The 22,831-nt window shown below is 38.8% G+C and overlaps 1 protein-coding gene across 2 annotated transcripts in view; it reads right to left on the minus strand.

Moving 5' to 3' along the window:
* Nucleotides 1-1,216: 1,216 nt before the first annotated feature.
* The window catches only part of ARFGEF1 (ADP ribosylation factor guanine nucleotide exchange factor 1), a 93,283-nt gene continuing 71,668 nt past the window's right edge, over nucleotides 1,217-22,831 (minus strand). For both annotated transcript variants that reach the window (XM_061342900.1, XM_061342899.1), the window contains 17 exons: nucleotides 20,726-20,816; nucleotides 19,995-20,035; nucleotides 19,728-19,897; nucleotides 19,029-19,180; nucleotides 18,695-18,867; nucleotides 17,612-17,772; nucleotides 16,811-16,941; nucleotides 15,875-16,004; nucleotides 14,877-15,012; nucleotides 14,653-14,791; nucleotides 9,981-10,050; nucleotides 7,855-7,984; nucleotides 6,894-7,033; nucleotides 6,361-6,529; nucleotides 5,491-5,629; nucleotides 3,383-3,500; nucleotides 1,217-2,675 (listed from right to left, as the gene is read on the minus strand). In XM_061342900.1, coding sequence (XP_061198884.1) covers nucleotides 2,511-2,675; nucleotides 3,383-3,500; nucleotides 5,491-5,629; nucleotides 6,361-6,529; nucleotides 6,894-7,033; nucleotides 7,855-7,984; nucleotides 9,981-10,050; nucleotides 14,653-14,791; nucleotides 14,877-15,012; nucleotides 15,875-16,004; nucleotides 16,811-16,941; nucleotides 17,612-17,772; nucleotides 18,695-18,867; nucleotides 19,029-19,180; nucleotides 19,728-19,897; nucleotides 19,995-20,035; nucleotides 20,726-20,816 — 2,255 coding nt within the window. In that variant the 3' untranslated portion in view covers nucleotides 1,217-2,510. The remainder of the gene's footprint in view (nucleotides 2,676-3,382; nucleotides 3,501-5,490; nucleotides 5,630-6,360; nucleotides 6,530-6,893; nucleotides 7,034-7,854; nucleotides 7,985-9,980; nucleotides 10,051-14,652; nucleotides 14,792-14,876; nucleotides 15,013-15,874; nucleotides 16,005-16,810; nucleotides 16,942-17,611; nucleotides 17,773-18,694; nucleotides 18,868-19,028; nucleotides 19,181-19,727; nucleotides 19,898-19,994; nucleotides 20,036-20,725; nucleotides 20,817-22,831) is intronic.

Genomic DNA, 22,831 nt, shown 5'->3' on the forward strand with positions numbered 1-22,831 from the left:
AAATCACAACCCAAACTACCAGATGTTTTAGGTAATCTGTTGTACTTGGTGCTGAGGAATCTTGAACACAGCCATTTAAAAAGGAAGTGGGCAGATGTGGGTAAAGGGTATGTGACTAGCTGTTATAGCAGTGCTCTGGGTCACAGATAGATAGTACCAGTAACACCACTTGCCACTGGTGTAAGGGAGAGTCTGGTATCAAGAGGGATGGGAAGACATTATAGGTATTCCAAGCATTATTACTGGTCACTGTCAGCCACAACGTACTTTGGGTCTGACCTAGTACAGTGGTTTAACCTTTAAACATTACACAACAAACTGAAAAAACCCCAAAATACAGCCCAAGAAGAAAGGCTGTACAACTGCAGTTAATAACCTCAGTTCTCCCCCTTCTGACTTTAAATGCTATCTGGTTTTGCTGCACTCCAGTTAACATTATGAGAAAACTAGTCACAGGTCATGCTGTTTAATTCCCTTCACTGCACTGAACTGCTCACTTTTGTGAGCAGCTACAGGGAGATGTACTTCTCTGTCAGATCAGAGTCCCTTGTCCTCTTCTCAGTTGTCACACTTCTATCCTCTGCTAGCCCCAAGTTTTATCACAGAATAGTCTGGGGTGGAAGGGACATTAAAGATCACGTAGTTCACTAGAACCAGGATACTGCCAGGTACGGGGCAGCCACAGCTTCTCTGGCCAACCTGTGCCAGTGCCTCACCACATATTTCTTCCAAATACCTAAATCTCATCTCAGCTTAAAGCCTTTCCACTACCTCAACTTGGAAAAAGTCCCTCTCAGATTTCTTGTAGGCCCCCCTCTGAGCACTGGAAGCTGCTCTAATGTCTCCCTGGAACCTTCTCTTCTCCACACTGAACAAGCCCAGTTCCCTGGGCCTTCCTTCATAGCAGAGGTGCTCCAGCTGGCTGACGTATTCCCAGGCAGCAGTTACAATGTTATAAAGACAAAATGTTATAATCTGTTTCCTATTAATATGTTAATTTCCAGAAAGCAAACTGCAGTGTTTGTTTCTATCTGTGCAGCACTGCAGGGCTCATTTGACTGGTCCACCTACAAGCACCTCTGTTCTTTCAACCAAGGGCACCCACCTATCTGCCCCCAGAGGCCCGGGATTTGTTCCTTTGGAATGAGAGCACGAGAGGCAAAGGAAGCTGTAGGACAAGTAGCTGTGGGTTAGACTGGTTTTGATTGCACTGATGAAAGAGTTCAAAAACTTTATTGACCTATAACCTGATTAGAATATGCCAGATGAGAACCAAATATTGTACAGAAAGTTGTACAGAATTTTTTTTACATAGAAAACTTTACATATCTGTACCATATACATTTTGTCCATCTGAAAAAAATTTCTACATCCATTGTAATACAGAATGCTTGACAATCTTGTCTTTCAACCATCAGAGCACAATTCACAGTATGAATACATTTCCAATAAATTTAACCACCCCCAAACCATGCCAGATTTGTTACTTGAATATATTCAACATTAAATTCTGTACATAAGAGTGAAATCTACATCAAACAAAAAACATCTGACAGCAGACACAACCTAGACTTGTTTGCAGCGATTCAAGTTCCAGTCCTTGAAGGATCGTCATTTCAATGGCTCGTTATAGTTAAAAGCCCTAAAACATGTATATTACAGGCAGTTATGTCAGTCGTGGTATTTCTACCTCTGTTCTTGACAAAAGTCAGCAACACCAACTTCTGGGCTACAACGAAACCAAAAAAGAAGGAAGAAAAAAAAAGAACGAAAGCAAGAAAGAAAAGAAAAAGATCACAACCCCAGAAAAATAAACCCAAACTTCTAGTGCATCTGGTAAAGAGTGAAGTGTTACGGGTTTTCAGCAAATCAAGAATACAGAAATAAAACAATCCAGGAAGAACTGTATAGTGTTAAAGAGTTTATATTACAGACCTGCATCTCTGTACATTTTTCACAGAAGGATGATTCCCAATGTCTCAGACAGCCTGAGTGTGCAAAAATCTTAGAATATCAGACATAGTTGCTAAATATCTTTTCCCATGAACAATACTCTTAATTTTCTTTTCACTATAAACATTTTATCGTTCAAAATACAGCTCTCCTGAGTTGTACTTCTTGCAGAAGCTCAAACCTTTACATATACAGTTCTTTGGGTACATTTTACTTTCACACCCACCATAAATATCTGTTGCTAAACTGCTGTCTAGGACAGTAAAGGATACTGCAGCCCATGCTGACAGGAGGACTGTGCTAAAAACTGGCTTTGGCCTCAGCATGAGCCAGGTAAGAGAAACCAACAGAGATAATCCGTCAGAAAATAAAGGGACTGGAGTATTGCAAGCCTTAATTACAGTTGTAAGCATCTGTACCGTTAACCCTTGGATACACGTTGCCAGACAAAGAAATCATTTTTATGGATATCCAGACAGAATGGCTCAGCTACCTGGTCCTTTTGCTTAGCTGAGGAATAGAAACTTTTCAACAGAGCAATACTCAGTCACTATCTGCTACTGCTTGCTTAACCCAGACTCGTGTTCTGGTGGTTGGGATATCTGGAAAACCATACCAATGCGCAGAAAAAACCTCCGCAGAACAGCTCGAAGTTCAGGAATAAGGTCAAACTGCATAATTTCACACAACAGAGGGTAGTAGAATGAGGCATGAGCCTTGAACTGAGGAGAAAACAAACAGAAGAAATTATTCTATTACGCCTCAATACACCTCAGAGGGCATGCTGCCAGTGAAGGCTTTTAAAACATCTCACAAGTCAAGGTGAGAAACCCACAAAGGGACAAGCAGGAACACTTTGTAACCGAAGCCAGCAGTGTTAGAGTAAGGCTAAGACAGCAGTGAGGTACTCTGACAGATGCTCAATGGCTACACACAGCTCCTTGCCAATGCTTGTTTTTTAACAGAAAAGTTTTCTGTCACCAGGTTTTTGTTACAGGGGACCCTTTTCACTTAGTATTTCAGCCAAGTTTTGTTAGAAATAAAGGGAGACCCAAATATGGATTCATTTACTGCAGAATTGCTTTGGAGAAGGTCAAGGTGATGTACACGTAGCACTGGAAGCAGAAACAGGAATTACTTCCTTGAGTAAATTATCAGCCACTAACCCTCTTCCTCAGCAGCAAAGGGGTAAAAGCAATTTCATACACACCTCTTTTGAATTTTCTCACACACGTTCTATTTCATCACTTCCTGCACCCTCAGCATGTCAAGTGTATGCATTTCAATGTACATTCCCTCAATGAAGAGGGTCTACAGAGCGGCAGGAACTTTTAATGTCAAGTATTTAACTGTGTGTGTGAAGAACTGGCCTCAAACTACTTCTTACCTCTAAGTGGTGTCTTAAACACCATTCCAAACAGTTACTTACCCTTTCATCACTTATCTTCAGGACTTTAGTCAAGAATAAGAGTAATAGATTAGTCCAGGCTTCCCGATGACTTTCTGAAGTAAGAGTAAGGAAGTAACTCAGAGCCTCACTGCAGACACTAGAGAGAAAAGACACGAAACCTAGTAACTAGGATCTGACTTTGAGCTCTGCTGCAAAGAGGGCTTTACAGCTACACCAGTGTAGAGGCCTGGTGCAGAACAGCATCATTTTATGAAAGCTACTGTAAGCCAGAGTCGTAACAGAAAGCAGTGATTTTTGTTCAACTCAAAAGCAAAGTCCCAGGACTCCAGGAATAAATACACTGACAAAACAGGACTGCGCAGTTTGTGCGTGTATTTAAAGCATATCAAGTGCTCTTTGAGAGTTATTAGAATGCGTGTGACAAAACGGTATGTAGACTTCAAAAATTAATCTCATGCTGATGTAACCACTTCTGCTCCCTGGTCTGTAAACCTTAAAATACTTCCACTGTGTTACTGCCATGTTTTAAGCCCTCTGTTATATCAATACTTGCTTGAGCAGCTTTGTAAAGTAAGAACATTCAGGTGAAACTCAGTATTCACAGTAATAACCAAAAAGCCAAAAGCTTCTGTATGCCCACAGGCTCCTCCATCCCAGTGCTCCTTGCAGACAAAACCAAACTGCATCAGTTCCCTAAACTATCTGAGGACAGTGAAAGAAAAAAACAGGGTTTAGGTGACAGAATCATAGAATAGTTAGGGTTGGAAAGGACCGTAAGATCTTCAAGTTCCAACCCCCCTGCCATGGGCAGGGCCACCTCGCTCTAAACCATGTCACCCAAGGCTTTGTCCAACCTCACCTTGAACACTGCCAGGGATGGAGCATTCACAGCCTCCCTGGGCAACCCATTCCAGTGACTCACCACCCTAACAGGAAAGAATTTCCTCCTTATACCCAATCTAAACTTCCCCTGCTTAAGTTTCAACCTGTTAAGCCTTGTCCTGTCACTACAGCCCCTAATGAAGAGTCCATCCCCAGCATCCCTATAGGCCCCCTTCAGATACTGGAAGGCTGCTATGAGGTCTCCATGAAGCCTTCTCTTCTCCAGGATGAACAGCCCCAACTTTCTCAGCCTGTCTTCATACAGGAGGTGCTCCAGTCCCCTGATCATCCTCGTGGCCCTCTTCTGGACTTGTTCCAACAGTTCCATGTCCTTTTTATGTTGAGGACACCAGAGCTGCACACAATACTCCAAGCGAGGTCTCACAAGAGCAGAAGAGAGGGGCAGGATCACCTCCTTCGACCTGCTGGTCACACTCCTTTTGATGCAGCCCAGGATACAGTTGGCTTTCTGGGCTGCAAGCGCACACTGCCGGCTCATGTTCATTTTCTCATTGATCAGCACCCCCAAGTCCTTCTCTGCAGGGCTGCTCTGAATCTCTTCTCTGCCCAGCCTGTAGCTGTGCCTGGGATTGCTCCGACCCAGGTGTAGGACCCTGCACTTGTCATGGTTAAACTTCATGGGGTTGGCATCAGCCCACCTCACAAGCGCGTCAAGGTCCCTCTGGATGGCATTCCTTCCCTCCAGTGTATCAACTGAACCACACAGCTTGGTGTCATCGGCAAACTTGCTGAGGGCGCACTCAATCCCACTGTCCATGTCAGCGACGAAGATGTTGAACAAGACCGGTCCCAACACCAATCCCTGAGGGACACCACTTGTTACTGGTCTCCCACTGGACGCTGAGACATTGACCACAACTCTGTGTGCGGCCATCCAGCCAGTTCTTTATCCACTGAGTGGTCCATGTGGGAGAGGGTCGAACGCAGTTGGATAGCTGCTTCTCTTTTTAAAGAGGAACTACTAACCATCTCTCACCTACCCACATGCTGCAATACCCTCGTTTTTTCATAAAAATGTAGTGAGAACAAAAAGCTGAGGCAGCACTAGAGCTGGAGGCACAGCACCCTTCACACAACATAGAAGTTCTTAATATTAGCTGTGTCCACCACGTTACTGTGTTAGCTCTAGGAAGTTCACTGCAAACAGAGGAAGTCTACCCTTTTAAATAAACATTCTTTAACATCAGAAGTAACATCTACAGGTTCAGCTATGTGGAACTTACTTGAGTAGCCTTTGCTGGACTTCCTCCCATGCACTGGTACGGCTTTCATCCATGTACATACGGAAGAGGATGCGCAGCCCACAGGCAAGACTGCTAGTTTCCTGTTTCAGAAGATTAGGCTTTGATTTGCCTTTAAAACCTACAGAAATTCCAAACATCTGTTTAGCTTCCTGTTTCCTTATAGTCCTCCACCTTCTAAGCATTTTCTGCATATAGACAAAAGAACCAGCTTATGGAATTTTTTAATCATTACATTTAGTACAATGGAGTCCTGCTAAAAATTAACCTATGCATATGTACCAGAATTGTGTTTGGCACCCATTTTTGTATAGGCTTCCAAGTACATCTGAAACGTGGGTGTATGTTAAAAGTGCACTCTAACCACCAGAACAATGGACCAATTTGTCTCAACCATATATATATATCTATAGTGTATACTGGTTTATTGCTGGTTTTGGATTCAAATCTTAATATAGCTAACTCTGGTGCGAAGAACAGACCAGACGCAATGCTAAAGAGAGTTCATTTTCCAGCTATTTCAGAAAATGACACTTATACAACACTGGTAGGTAAAGCAACCACCCTTAATAGTTTTGGAGCTTTCTGGTGGCAGCTTCCAAGTATGAGGCTCACACTGACAACCAGGGATCAGCCTGGCAGCTGTAACACAGTGAATCCTTAAGTCTTAAGAAATCCAAAGGGTATTTGCTCAGATGAGGTGGTTTCCACTTAGGGGTTTTAGGGTTATGAAGTTAAAACCTTCTATTCAATTTCACTTTCAGCATCCAAGTACTTTTGACCTATTTTTGGGTCACTTCAAAGCACAGTAACACATTTGCACAAAACGACTCTCCAACGCGACTGACTCACCTGCTTTCCAGAGAGCAGTTCTTTGTTCGTTGTTGGAGTTAAATGCTTTAGCAAATCTGTGAGATTCCAGCAGACAATCGAGGAGTTTGAAAAGCTGCTGTGACGTTAGAAAACGATACATCCCTTGATCTTGTGTATCCACACGGACATCGAAGTCTACTGCATCTCTCTATTACAGAAGAAGAGATCTCAAGTAAAAATTTGCAACTGACTTCAGGAAGCTCCAGTGATAACTCAGATCGTACCCTGTTTCCATCTGTACTTGTGTTTAAACTTAAAACTGCATTTGGGAGTTGTACCTACATCCCAGTTATAGAAATCCCTTTAAACAATACATGTTTTAACCTCCAGAGTGTGCTGCTCCAGCACAGCAAGTGCAATTTAATACAAGATTTAAAAGACCTTAACAGTCTGCTGGAAATTCTCCAGAACTTCTAAAAACTGTAAATTAGAATATATTATGGGAATTTATGAACTTTTATTCGCTAGAGAAAAACCTGTTAAAAAGAAAGACACCAACCAGTTCTACTTACTTGTGCTGCTGCTAGATTCTCCGCATCCTCTTTTTTGCTAGTTGCTGGGAAGAACACAATGTTGTCGATAGTCTGAATGAGTTCCAGTTGTACAACACATTTGATTAAAAGAGCGGCAAATAACTTCTGTTCTGGGAATTCTTTAAGGGAAAGAAAACTGCTCATTAACTGAAGAACTACAATACTTGCTCCTTTTTGGAGTTATTTTGGGGGTAAGTTGAAGAACAGTTTAATAACTTCAAGCACATTCATAAACCAAACCTGGAATCCACCCATCTGAATTACTCTTCTAAAACCAGGACTGACAACCACTGTTAACAATTGGCAGGTTCTTAAGAACTACTTCCTAACCTTAAAGCCCCCTGACATACACTGGACAAATATTCAGTGCTACCTAAGTCACCAGAATGAGTGATATTGTTAGCATCAGTGCAATGGCAAGAATGACGGGCTAAGACTGCACAAAGGCAGAGGAAGGTTAGGACAGCACTGATAAAATTGATGCTTGCTTGTACTTGTGGCAAGTACTATAACACCACCAGATATGAGCATTTTAAGCACCGACACATTAACTCTGTACAAATATCTTGATATACGCTCTTCAAATCAGTCTAAATACACTTTCCTCCCTGCTCCCCCCTCACCCAGCTATCGCTTTTGTTGATCTCTGCACAGAAAGAACTCGGCTCTTAAGAAAAAACAATATATTGTTTCAGGTTAAAAGCCTGTGAGTTAGCAGCTGAACTCTAGCTTTGTAAGGCACAGGTAAAAAATGTGGACCCACAGGAGCCCAACAGTATTCTGTCATGCTACATGAAGACAAATGTAATTTTCTTCACATCATGTTCCTCAAGTTACAGCTGGGGCTGTAACTAAAGATATTAAACCTCTGCTAAATAAACTTCTGCTAAATACTACTATTTAATGGATATAAAATGCCAAATCACTACAAAACACGCACTTGCTGTTGGCCTGGTTTTACTCATTTCTTCACCTACTGTGGACCCTGTGCTGGGTTGGTATGGTCGTCCATCTGAAGATCTAGGCTGAACAGAATCATGAATATCTACTGACTTCTGTGAGATGGTATCCTGAGAAAAACAAAACAAAACAAAACGATTAAAACTTAATTTACAGAAACCTCCTGTGATCTGATCCTCAACAGTGTTGTGCTCTTTATAGCTTCAGACATCTGCTGTTTCAACACAGACTGAATGCGTGAGGTTTGCTGCAAGGTTTTGATACTGGTAAATACAGTTATCTACCCTGATCTACAATAAAACCTCTAACAGCTTCTGTGAGTATTCCTTTTGTAACAGGTGAAAATATGAACATGCAGATCTTAAATGACAAGTCTGATGAATAAGAGGTATTATCAAACCCTGATTTTTACCTCGCCTTTACTCCCTTGAATGTTCTGATTTACAAGCTCCTAACATGTTTGTAGGTGCTATGGGAATTTACCACAGTAAAACGATGAAGAAGGAGAATATATGTGGGTCAAGAAAATGTTTTCCTTTAAAATGCTCTTGCCAGAGAGCTGCTTCAGCAGCCTTCTTCAGTGTATTCTTATTCTCCATCTTGCAATGTTATATTGTGAGGTAAATCACAATGACTTTGGAAGATGAATTGCTGGGGTTTTGATTTATTTTTTTAAAAAGTATCTTCCTTCTTGAGCAGTTGAATGTGAAGTGTTACGACCAGTGGTAATACCTAGTGTCAATAACGTAATTAATGGCAAAATATGTTATCATTAACTGCAAAGCAGTTATATATAACAGTTGTTGCCCCTTTCAACAACCCAGCATTTCTATTGGCATTTGTTCCCTAAGTGCCACTGGAGACTACACAGTAATTCCCTATGCTGTTAGCAAGATTTACATCTACACATACAGTTCCTATGAAGAATGTATCAGCTTCTCTTGCCAGTGAATTACAAAGGTTTTCATCTCTATTAAGTGTAAACACACTTTCAATATTAGATAATAGAACACTTCATTAGATTTGAACTACCTGAAGAAAAATCAGATGGAAATATCTAAAGCCTGCAAAAATTCTACCCTACCAAAAGAAAGCATCCAAAATGTATCTCTTTTAACACTATTATACAAGTTCTGTTAACTTTGGAGTAATAAAGTGTGTTCTTTTACACTAAAGACAAACTTTTTGAAAACACTTAAACTATTTCAATTAAATCTTTCAATTTATTCATGACTAAGACATTGAATATATTTGCCATTTTGCATGCTGTTATATTTGACATAAAATGCAGCCGAGATAAAACTTTTTATATATCAAACCACTACAAGTGACTGAAGGTATAACAAACACATTCAGTCATGGATGTGAAATACTATCACTGGCTATTTACGCTCTGTTGAAAGTAAAAGATGCTAGCACTCCATGAAGTTAAATGGAGGGAGTCAGGTCTCTCTTAGTAGAACTCATTTGGCACCATATCCTTGAGCAATTTTTATCAAATGCTTCATTAATCTATAAAGAACTCGCAGCAATCTAGTGAGAATATCCAAAAGCAAAACTAATTCTCATGAGTAGTGAAGTAGCTACAGAGCTGCCACTCGTAGGCAAATCTAAATTTTACATCAACTTATTCAATCACTGCTACAGAATCTGACGGTTATACACATTCTATTTTAAATACTGATGTTTAAATTCTTATTACCAGAGAAAATTTGAAAGAAAAAGTCAGTCTAATTGGCAATCTTTCCACCTCCAGCTTTTTCTCCTCATACCAATATATCAAAGAGAATACTGAGCAAAATGAAACAAAAATGATGGCCCAAATCAGAAAACAAACCCTAAATACAGTATTACAGAGACCTACCAGACACAGGACATTACCTAAAACATACACAGATAATGACCAACAGCCAACTTCTGCAAGCTACCTTTGCTGCAAACAAATACATACTTCTTTCTCCTGAGCGCTAAATAGCGCTTTATTTGGAAAAACACCTTTTCAAGTAAATCAAAACTGAGAAATGGTTTTAAACCAAGTGTACTTTTCTACATCAGAACACTTCTGCACCAAACTCTCAAAGTGTATTTTTTATTTCAGCAGCTTACCAGTTTTTCCTTTGCATCAGAGGGAGATACAGAGCCCAACTCCCCACTGACTGGTCGCCAAGTCAGCAGCCTTGAAAACACATAACCAGCACCAAATTAGTTAAGTTTGAAACACAAATCAGAACCGATATTCTAAAATGCCTTCTTCAATATGGTGGGGTTTTTGTTTGGTTTTATTTAAATCAGTTGAACATAGGGTCAGATACAGATAATTCCACAAAGCAATAAACTAGTTGATGCTTTAAGTATATATATATTTTGTTCTTCCACACATACTGAAAAATCTAAGTATTGGGTTTTTTGAACTTCACCATTTCTGCCAATGGCCCTGGACAGTCAACTGGCTTATGTGGAGGCTGATTCACCTTTCTCATAAATACTGTATTTGGCTTTGGACTTGTTACCTCACAGTGCCTTAAGATTCACATGGAATAAGGAATGAATGTACACCAGGACACATCAGCACGAACATCTGGAGATGTTCTGCATTCTCTGTCTGGGATACGTTACAACACTGTAGTTCTATTTCCACTTAGGATTCACTGCTGTTACTAGGTATCAAGTCACTGACAATACTTCTGATGTCTTCCCTAGCACTTTTTTCTCTTAAGGATCTTTGCCTTTAAGCAGTAAAAAATTTCTGCATTAACTATCCTACTGAGCCTGGCTCTTCCTGCCAGGAATTGAGGGAAATTCAATTAAATAACCTAAGTGGCCCCATCATCTTTGTTCTTTCAAATTTACTGCTACACAGTAAGATTAAAGTTATCTGTCATTGTTAAGATCTCTAACTATTTAGCCTCAATCTGTGTGAGGGAACACATGATGGACATTTGTGTCTGCTATCCTAAATGAGATCTTCACCACTGTGTTAAGGATCCTGAATTAACATATCACTGGTGTCCACACAACTACAGATCATATAACTAAAAGACAAACTGGAGATAAGAAAATATAGAACCTTGAGGCATGTAATGAGACAAGAACTAAAGAAGAGCAGAGAACTGAATTGATTCTTGAAAGCCACCAGGACACAAATTGCAGATTATTCTGGACTAGAGGTAACATTTTTATTTTGGGCTATAAAGTCTTACACTTCCATCTGCCAAAGGAATTAATGGAATAATGAGCCATTATAAGCCAGTAAAGGCTAGATCATCATAATTTGTGCAAGGAACCAATTTTACGTCTTGAATTTCCTGAGGACAAGAGGGCATTCATCCTGCCTTTCTCAGCACCAGCGAGCCAAGGGTTGCTCTCATGAAGCTTCAAAACATTTCAATTAAAAACTTACAAACAGAATAAAAATGAAATAAAAAGAAGTCTCAAGGAAGCTGTTAAAATGAGCTAATGAAGTATGGGCTGGATGAGCACACAGTGAGGTGGACTGAAAGCTGGCTGAATCGCCAAGCCAAGAGGATGGTGATCAGGGGCATGAAGTCTAGTTGGAGACCAGTAACTAGTGGTGTACTCCAGAGGTTAATAGTTGGTCCAAGTCTGTTCAACATCTTCATTAGTGATCTGCATGATGGGGCAGAATAGACCCTCAGCAAGTCTGCTGATGACACAAAACTGATATGAGTGCTGCCACCCAAAGGGACCCCAATAAGGTAGAGAAATGGGCTCACTGGAACATCATACAGTTTAACAAGGGAAAGTGCAAAGTTCTTCTGCAGAGGAACAACCCCTGGCACCAGTACATGCTGGGGGCCACCCAGATGGAAAGAAGCTTGGCAGAGAAGGGCCTGGGGGTCCAGGTCAAGGGACGTGATCTTGTCCTTCTACTCAGCGCTGTGTGCAATCCTGGGCTCCCCAGTACAAGAGGGACATAGATATACTGGAGAGTCCAGCAAAAGGCCACAAAGATCATGAAGGGACTGGAGCATCTCTCCTATGAGGAAAGGCTGAGAGAGCTCAGACTGTTCAGCCTGGAGAAGGCTCAGGGAACTCATCAAAGTATATAAGTATCTGAAGGAAGGATACTAAGATAATTGAGCCAGGCTCTTCCCAGTGGTGCCCAGTGACAGCACTAGAGGTAATGGGCACAAATTGAAACTCCTCTAAACATCTGGAGGCACTTTTTCACTGAGCATGAAAGAGCACTGGCACAGGTTGCCCAGAAGCTGTGGAGCTTCCCTCCTTGGAGATACTCAAAAGGCAGGACATGGTCTTGGGGAAACTGCTCTGAGTGGCCATGCCTGAGCAAGAGGCTTTGACCAGTCAACCTCCAGAGAGCCTTTCAAACTCAGCCCTTCTGTGTGATCCTGTGTTAGTATCTTCGCCTATCAAGACCTCAATTATCCTGTGGAATCCTGACAGGAGTAGTTCGGGCTTTTCTAGTAAGTGATCCTTGCTGAAATTGGTAGCTGAGTAAACAATCTAGTGCTAAGTTTTCCAAATAAGGAAATCACATGATCATCCTTCTTGCAAAAAGGGAATTTGCCAAGAATTGGCAGAGGCTAGTACTGCAACCAGGAACTCCTGCAGCCAGTGCTGCACTCTTAAATTGACGACGTGGAAGATGTTTTATATGAATATTAGAAAAGAACAAATTAATCCCACCTGATCAGATTAATAAAAACCTCTGACAAGACACTTTACACTTTATAGAGATTCGTAGCATTTGACTGCTTCAGAACAATTAGCAATAAAGCACTTGCCCATAAAACCTGCATATATATACTGTGATTTGTCTCTGTCTTCATTTCAATGTTAACTACTGTGTTACTTCCACATATGGTGAAACAAAGCTAAAAGGAGAATCTGATGCCTTCTTTAAGTACTGGGACTAACAGAGGGACTACAAAATACAAATATGAAATGCCAAACCATGAAACAGAAAAATAACCACATCACATAAAAAGAGAGGAGAAAAAAGCGAAGAAGCCGTATAAAAACTAGTATCCTTCTAGGCTCAGAAAGAGAAGGAAAAAAGAGGGAGTACAAAGACTCCATTAAAAATGTGAATGAATACCTGTATGTTGCTATCATAATTTTTATCTTACCCACCTAAAAAGCTTCATCTTTCATCAAAACAAAAAGACTGTTTTGAGCACTTTTATGTCACCCAACGATTATTTGGAAGAAAGCAGGCACGCTTTCCCCACAGGAAAGAAGACTGATTATGTGTTTTCAAGGGATTATTTGTGTAAAATTCAAATAAGATTCACTTTACCCTGCAAAAGTTGGGAACTCCACCCCTACCCAGAAATATAAAAAGGAATAATATAAAGAAGTTCTCAAAGAAGGCACAGAAAGATTGGAAAAGGAGATGAGAAGTAAATAATGGAAATCTATGGAAGGAGTTAGATACTCTCCTAGGAAAAATAACCCATTTGAAAAGCAGACGTGCCATAAGCAAAGGGAATAATGCTTGTAGCTGTATCTGCGTTGACACATACGCAACAAGAGTATTTTGAACGTGTCTAAAAACTAAGATGTCCAAAATGGTGCTCTAGAAGGATTTCTAACATTCACCTACAAGAAACCTGTAAGAAATTTTGGTCATATGTGGAAATCAAACCAAATGTTCTGCTAGTGAGTATTTACTTCAAAATCTTTCCAGGTATAGGACACAGTAAGTTATGGCTAATACAACTGGACTTTTACATCTGGAAACTTGGTTTCAAATTCTATTTTTGACAGTTATCAAAATGCAAACAAATTTTCCTGCTAATTCCCAGATGTTCCTGTTTTATTTTAGTATTATTTTTTTGGATGTAAGTAATTCATACCTACTCACACAGAAAAGTGGTTGAGGTAGTGACAGATGGATTAACTCGTCTTTTTAAGCATGAATGAAGCTGTCTTACAGTGCTATCTGATACTTAACTCTAAATTAAGGAAAGACTGATGTGCAGAAGGTTCCCTTTTGTTTCAGTTTTCTTTAGGCCTGAAGTAGGTAATACCCAGAAGCAAATGTTATAAACTAGTTGATAAACACAGAACAAGTAATAGTACAACAGTTCAACATTAAGACCATCAGATTTGAAAAACTAGTGGTGTTTCACCTCAGTATTGCTAGAACAGGGGAAAACAAACCCTCATCTTTGTTAAAATGCTGAGTGTGATCCCTTGTTATTCTGCTCTATGATGTATCTGTATAACATAATACCTACAACAGTACAGGCCTTGTTCCGAGAAATTTCACACAGAGTTAAACATGAAAGGAAAAAGTTACCAAATACGCCAGATAATTTTCATTCAAAAATTAGGATTCATAGAAACCTATGATGGAAGTTAACTATCATCCACAGAGGCTCAGATCTCTTGGATTGTTGTAGTATTTTAGTATGTCACAAAAAAAGCCTCCTAACAAGTCTACCTATCAACAGCATGCTTCTATTATGAAAACAACAAAAAAAATTAGGTAGTACTTCGCAAAAAATCCACCTTTTAAAAACTGAATTAGGTTACCGTTTCAGGGTTTGGGTTTTTTTCCCCTTACTCCAAATGGCAATTCTATTTTTTAACAGTTCCACCATTTACAACACAAAAGTAGTATATCTAGCACATAATTTATCACTACATTGCAAGAGTGCTTCTCTTACCTAACAGCTTTTTGTTCACCCCAGCTACAGTTGGAAATTAGTAAGTCATCTAGCTAAACTATTTTACATAAGTCATCTAGCTAAACTATTTTACAAAGTATAAATATTAACAATCATCTTACGCATGAGGGATTGTAGTTTTGAAAATATCCAGCATGCAAGTACAAGTTTTATCCCAGATTTCTAAGGTAAACTTTTCACCATTCAGGATGACAACATTCTCCAAACAGTTTGTACCAGACCGTGCCAGTTGTTCATTGTCTGAAAGACAAACAGTGCATTTGTTTATTCACACCCAACACAGTAAAACGTTAACATTGTTTAGCATAATTTGGTACAATCCTACCTTGCTGCACACACCAGTACAGCTGTGCAAATATATCATCCAAAAGAACATCACTAAGTACTTCTAAATATTGTGTGAATACATCACATATTGCATAAAGTGCGTGGTTGCAAGTAGTTGTCATCCATTCAGCTTTCTAGAAGGGAAAAGAAAAAAAGTTACAACTTCATTTAACATGAAACTTTTAGGATATACATCCTTGCAGGCAGACACATATTTGTATTTACTCAATTTGAATTGCTTCATAATGACATGCAATTCCTTTCTATTATTTCAAAACACCTGAAACTGGAGCCCCAACTTTTGCTTTGCTAACTAACTAGCAGGTTTAAAGAACTACAGAAACAGACAAAGCAAGCTAAGTTTTCAATGATTCTCATAAATATTTGCCAGGGAATAGCCAGAGACTCCCAACAGCTGACAATTTTGATCAGACTTCTAATGTTAATAATTGATGCATAATTCACATTAAAGACATTTCTTTTTCACTTCCTTGTCAGGACAGTAGTACGTGGTCCTGGTTTGGCAAGTCAAAACCTGTTCGGCTGATTGAAAGGATGTAGTGAAACATAGTGCTGTTTTGGGTAGGCTCTTTTGTTTGGTTGGTTGTGATTTTTTATTTCCCTAGTCAACAAAAAGTTTTGAATTAGCAGATCCTATTTCTTCTGATCATGAAATGATGTGTACTCTGATTCCAGACACCATTTGTAAAAGCTGCAGTTCTTATAAACCCTGGATCTGTTGCATTTTATGACAGTCTGCTATTGTTTGTAGTGTAAACTACTAGGGGTTCTACACACATGGTTTAAAAAAATGAGAAAAGTGACAATACCTCTGACAGAATGCTAATAAAACAAAGTAAATTCACTAGAACCACAGGTAAACTATGCAAGTTTTGAGGTTTGCTTTATATTACTTGATAAGCTATATTACTAATCAGGTGTTCTACAATAAGTATAGACCTCATCTATATAAACATAGATCCCACTTGTTTTCACCTCAGTCTGCTGCTCTGGCAGTTTCATGTTGTCAAATATCCTGAAGACAATCCGAAACAAATCTTGCCACCAGTGTTTCTCGTAAGTATGGCCATATGTCTTCATTATTTCAAACATTACTGTCAAGCCCCTGAAATGAAGAAATAACAACATGTACTAAAGAGTTACGAAAAGACATGCACTAGGTCCATACGTCCAAACGTAACAATTTAACACATATGGACTATAAATTGCATTTAGAGTTGACCTTCAATATTAACATAATGCTGCCTGTTACGTGTTAGGAAAGTTAAAAATTGTCTTTCACATTTTGCTGTGTTCAATGTTATGTTCACTGTGTTTGGACGAAGCCTTGAGTGGCATGGTTTAGTGTGAGCTGTCCCTGCCCATGGCAGGGGGGTTGGAACTAGGTGATTTTAAGGTCCTTTCCAACCCTAACTATTCTATGATTCTGTGAATGCTTAAACTGATTGTAAATTCAGCTGAGCTGTTTTAAATAGTTTATAGGTTCTATAATAAACAGGAAGCAGTCACTGTGTTCTAATTTACTTAAGTGTTAATTCAATTTCAAATGAACTATTTAAATAGTTTATGGCTATTCATCCTAAACAGGTGCTATTTGAATATTTAACTTTAAGGAAGTGAAATAATTATCTATTTAACATAGTGCCATCACAACCACGTAACTTCATTGCTCAGTATAATGGAATAGAATGATTTCATGCGTAAAGAACACAGACTTTCTACATAGCAGCATCTATTTAAAAGGTGTTTTTAAAAAGTCTGTTTATAAAGAGTTTGGTGTTGCCACAGTGGTATCGCCTAAATTAAAATATCTAAGTCATTCTACGATAGCTGTGTTTACTAAGAGTTGTTTCAATTTTAAAAGTACAAAGTAAGCCTTTTAAATTTTGAATTACAAACACTGATTGTTACCTGGTTCTTACATCTAATTTGCATCTATTGATGATACATGACAACTCAAACAGGATTGGGAACCATCCTCGCACCCACACTCTGTCTTCAGGAGCTACATTCATATCATCACTTGTGTATTCCTTGAATGCCTTTAGAAGAAAAGACGGGGTTACACAGAGTCATAAGAGCTAGGTATTTTCAAAACAGAACAGTATCTGAACTGTAAATAACAATCCCAGCTATATTAGTACACACCCTGATACCGCAGTTGAGCTGGCAATCAAAATAATAATACTAAGGTCAAGCGTTTTCAAAGTAATGCTTAGTATATGAATATGATGAAAAATAAACAAAAAGAAATCACCAAACAAGATGAGACATTCAAGCATCAGTTTTTTGCCTGCACTTCAGTGTGAATCTCTTACTCTCTCTTTATAGAGACAGCATTGAAAGTGAGGTTCTACCATAACAGTTTGAGGATATGATGTGTTTTTGCTTATGCCGTTATCCATTCTTCACAACATTTCTCCGCAGAGAGCACATCCTGAGATACTCTGAGTTCCAGCAGCTCTCCGGAAAGCTAACCACTGCTGAACTGGGTGGATGGAGATGGGGGGAGAGATTAAAGAAAAACAAAACTAAAAAACCTGATACTTTCAAACCCTGTGGCATTTTATACTCCTATTGCTTCTGAATAAGGCACATTTCTCATTGATGTCTGAAACTTGAAGGGAAGCCAGTAAGATTAGCATGAGTATTTTTTCTTTGCAAAAGCACTATTGATTAAAGCACTTTTAATTTAGTTAATACAGATAATACCTGAGGTCTGTCAGATACGTATTTTGCACAGTGGCGAATGAGGCGGATCGCTTCCATACTAGTATCTGGAAATGCTGCATTGCAGGCAAATTCAGACAAGCACTTTACTGCATCCTGGAAAGAATCTATGGTTGCTGGGAAGTGTTTCTCAAACACAATTGCTGGAGAAAAGCATGAACAGAAGAAAAGAAGCGTCATGCTTTAAAACCTATTAACTCTAATACGAACTGATTGTAACAGAAGTCATGAGAGACTGGTTCACTGATTGGTGTTGTCAAATGCATGAGTAGGAATAAAACCTAAGAAATGAACACTCAACCATAAAACCACCTAGAGGGCATTCTGTTTTGACAGTAAGTATCTAAATTAAAACAAGGTAGCATTTAATCTAAATGGGGGAAATTTTAACAGTTAAGCAAGAGCAGAGCAATAGGCTGTTATGATCAGAGCTTAAGAGGGATACCTAGAGCAGAGAGTGACATCTACAAAAGGACTTCCTTCAGCACTATAGTCCTGTTGCCTTTATTCTATGTCACTTTTGAGGAAAGAAAAAATAATCAAACCCATTCTTCATCAGTGCTGAAAGTTTTAAGAAGCTGAAGAGGTTGAGACAGAAAAAAAGAGGTCCCTTATGGCACTTATAAAGTCTGAGATCTGAATTAGAATGGGAATTAAAAAGTCATCATAGTGCCACCTTGCTCAGTCCTTTTTCCTTAATAGGGACATAGACAAGCACAACTCAGAAACAAGGAAAAGGATAAGCAAACAACGTAATAGTAAAATGACTATAGTGACTATTTAAGGCTTGACTTGTTTTACTTCAGAATGCTATACACAGGTAAGCTTGTTTTCTTTTTATTTATTTTTTTTTTTTGAAAGGCATAAAGGAAGACAGATAACTATAATCTTATTGAATTAATTTCCTAAGTATTTTTCCAGAGGACTGGTCAAAAGTGTAAAACATTGGTTCTACAGCATGAAGTAGGTTTTACTCTGCAGGCTGTAGAGCCAAAGATAAACAAAGCTGCTCAGTCACTGGAGTCACATGGACCTTTATGATGTCTGAATATGGTCAATACTCACTGACAATGTGTCCTGTAGTCTGGAATGCAAGTTCCACTATACTTTCATCCTGATCTGAGGCTGCCAGATGAAATACTGAAAAAATGTTTTTCCAGCCAGAACGAATGTTAGCAGCCTGGGAATTTACCATCTGTGCAATACAGCGTACAACCATATCTCGAATAGTAGGAGACCTAAATTATGATAATAAACAATAATTGTTTAAACTAAATTACATCATCAATTAGAACAGTATAATTACCCAGCAACTGACTTTACAAAAGCAATTTGAAACATTAATTGCAGAGGTTGGTGCTTATGATCCCAGGTGATTTAGTTAATTATATGTTATTACCTGTTTCTCTTCATGATATGTTCAAATGGTCTTAGAAAGTCCTTCTGGAATCGGAAATTAGCAAGTTCTCCTTTTTCTAAGAACTTCATTGATAACTGCCTTAATGAGTCCACTGCAAAAATAGCTACATCTTCATTGGGATTGCAGCCAACCTGATAACGTAGAGTAGAAATGCATAGTAAGCTTGCATCAGAAATGGATTCTGCCTAAGCTGCCTTCACATTTGATAATGGAGAAATAAGCAGAACTGGAAAATTAACAAAATTAAACAGTAGCCAGTTCCACAAACTGCACTGCTAATGCAATTCAATAATCCCTAACCAATTCAAGTTATATTCTACATTATCTACCCTAGCATTTAAAACTTTCTAAAAGTAAGCAAGCTGCCTAGAAAGACTTCAACAAGTTATATTAAAAATGCGTTGTCAAATATTCACCCGATAAACAGTCAATTTAAACTTGAACAGAAAACAGCCTTGTATCCCAAACCTCATATGACATCCCTAAAAATTAGAACACATAAATAAAGGCACAGTTCTAGACCTAGGTCACAATAAATAACGTTAAGCTACTTATACAGAAGGAAGAAAAAAAACAGTGTAATTCAGAGGAGCACATGCTTTTCCAACAAAACTCTAAACAAAATTTCTTTGTATCAATAACTCAAGGGGTATGTAGTACAATTATTAACAGGAATACCTTATTAAAATGATCTCCAATAACTTCCCAGATTCTAGACCACTGTAGCCTTATCCGGCCCATGTTGTAGTAAGAAATTTCTACTATCTTCTGCAGACTAAACATTCGAGGGTGGGTAGCAGACAGCAGTTCATCCATAGAAACAGCACAAAGCCAGCGAACGAAATCCACTGTTAAATGACCACAGATTTAGATGCAGTGTTTTCAGAGGGTTTAAGACAAAGCTGCTTTGTAGTTTATAGGGAAGGGGGGAAAGATAAAACCTACCAATAGCATTTCCATCCAACCTTGTAGATCCCGTAAATATTCTGTAAAGGGCAGTTTACGACACTGTTACAATTTCTTAAAAAAGAATCTATTAAACATGTACTCAAGATTTTTGGAAACTGTATCTAGACACCATGAAATACTTGTATTTTTTAAAATTATATTAATTATATCAGAAATATTTTCATAATTTTTAATATTTAAAAATAGCTCCCATAAGCAGGTGGGGAGCCTGGGAGGAGAGCACTGATTCTAATACTATTCCGTCTCTGACAGTGACTGATGAATAATGGCAGTAGTTTATAGACTATTCATCCTTGCTCCAAATACAGAAGTCAAGACTTCCACAGTGATCAATTCCTGTTTATCATGACAAATATTTGAAACACTTCACATTATGAAGAGGGGAGAAATACTGCAAATCTAAAGAGCCATTATGTGTTTGACAGTAAGAATCTAGTTCACTTGATGTGAGATTACTGCAAGGCAACTTTCATTGAACTGACATTGATTCTTGCTGCCTATATTCAATCTAATAATTTAGGTCCTCAAACGGCTTGTTGCCTAATCTTTGCTCTGTTCTTTCCTGCAAAAATACTTCTGGCTCCATAAAAAAAGGAAAAAACCCACAAAACCAAAATGCACTTTAATAGTGTAATATTTATATAGCACAAGGTACTGAAATACTGCTTAAAAAATTTGGAGTGGCAGCAGCAAATTTAATCCAATACCTGTCTACAGCAACGACAACACTTTGGGAGCTGGTTTCACCAATGGATTCCTGAATACTTGCTATCTGCTTCCAATCCACATTTCCACCAACTACAATGAACAAAATTGGAAAAATAAGTAAGAGATAACAGAGAAAGGGCTGGGAAGAAAGAAGAGAAGTCATGCCACTATCAGTGTAATTAAATATATTTCTAATTCACAAAAAAGAGAAGTACATTATTAATTTCCCCTGCATGAATTCAGCATCTCATTGAACAGCTGCATGTCAGTCTAATTATCTTAAATTCTTTATCCATTTATAAACTGTATTACTCCCAGAAAATTGTCCACATTGGAACAACTGTCTGAATAGATACAAATGAAAAAAAAATAAAAAATTAATCACAAGCAAAAGAACCACCTTTTTGTCTGTATCTTTCAATGGGTATTTCAATGGTAATTCAGATACTGAAAATACAGAACACAGGATGGATAATACTGCACAGAGGAGGAATTTTCACCCTTTATTAGCAGCAAGTGAGTAAATCTGTCCTGGTAGGGGTTTTTTAATCATTCACGGAGAAGAGCTCCCACTAAAACTCCAGTTACAGCTACATCTCAAGTGCAACAAAATTATCACCTAACAACAGTGAGAAAATCCTGTAAATAAAAATAGCAGTACTGAGTTTGGAGGCTAGAAACTGTCACCCACACCTTGGAAAGATCATGTTAAGAAAATGCTAACTCACAGTGAGCAAATTTCTGGCTATCTGGCTATGTAAGTCTTCTTCCATGCCCCATAATAAAATAAAAAAAAAGCAAATAAGGAAACTTGCAGGAATCTTGAGGAATCTTGCAACCATTGTCGGTACCCTGTATTTTCTGATGTTTTTTTTTCCTTGGGCTGCCTATCAGAAAGATAGGGGAGAACAGAAGACTTGTAAGGAGGCCAGTCGACCTGTTCTCAGAGCTTTGCAAAGACAAGGAGCTCTCATGTTTCAGACTGCCTTCTGAAAGTTTGTCTCTGAGCCTTGCTGTGCTCCACACTCGGAAGTGGCTGGAGATGACTGGCTATTCATTCTATATAAACTACCCATTTTTCCAGAGCACAGTAACCTTTTTGTACATACAAGCACACATACGTAACCTCACACTAGTATTCCAGCAACTTAGATTACTGTTGGGTTTGACTGAGACTTCTCATATCTCTCTATTCTTTTACTGGCACAAAAGCTTCCAGTATCACAGAATCCCAAGGGTTGGAAGGGACCTCAAGAGCTCATCCAGTCCAGCCCCCCTGCAAGAGCAGGGTAATCTAGAGTACATCACACAGGAACTTGTCCAGACGAGCCTTGAATATCTCCAATGTGGGAGACTCCACAACCCTCCTGGGCAACCTGTTCCAGTGCTCAATTAGCCTCTATCTTGGTAATGCTTTAACTAAGAAACATACCAAATGAGCAGCTGTGTGAACTTGAAGGGCTATTTCTAAGAAGTTTGGTAACCATAACCAACTCTGCTAGTTTGCATGAAAATTCCTTACACCACTAGATTTCTAATCAATGTTGGAAAACCTACACAGACAGAAGATTTATGTTCCAGCAGGTACGAGATCTTTTACAATGAAATGTTGAGTCACCTATATAATTCTGCTTTATGAAAAACTGATTCATCACATTCCTTTGTCCAAAGAGGATTTCTGCTTATCTGGGAAGTACTCTTTGGCTATGACCTACTCAGAGCAGCAGGATTTGTCTTTCAATTTTGTGAACAGAAACTAGAGAAGAAAGCTGAACTTCACAGTTACAAGTCAGACAACATTCCTACCAAAGAAACAAAGGAGTAAGACGCTTTTACAACCCACATGATTGTGATGCTTTGTATTTTCAAGCTGGTTTGAAAGATGAAGCTTTCGTGTCACCAGACTGCAACTTCACTTACTCGAATTGTACAACTATTTTCTTTACTGTAAAATATGTGTCTGTATACATGGACATAAGCTATATGGGTTCTCACAAGAATTTAGATTTATAGGAAGGTTGCTTGAAAGCCATAGTTTCAAAGGATCATAGAAAGAAAATGTAAGTATCTGCAACATGGAATTTGTGGAGAAGAGTGAAAAAACT

The sequence above is a fragment of the Neopsephotus bourkii genome, unplaced genomic scaffold (genome assembly GCF_033783945.1).
Source record: "Neopsephotus bourkii isolate Nb327-2 ecotype Australia unplaced genomic scaffold, CSIRO-AGI_Nbou_v1 NB_1820, whole genome shotgun sequence".
Lineage (NCBI taxonomy): Eukaryota > Metazoa > Chordata > Aves > Psittaciformes > Psittacidae > Neopsephotus > Neopsephotus bourkii.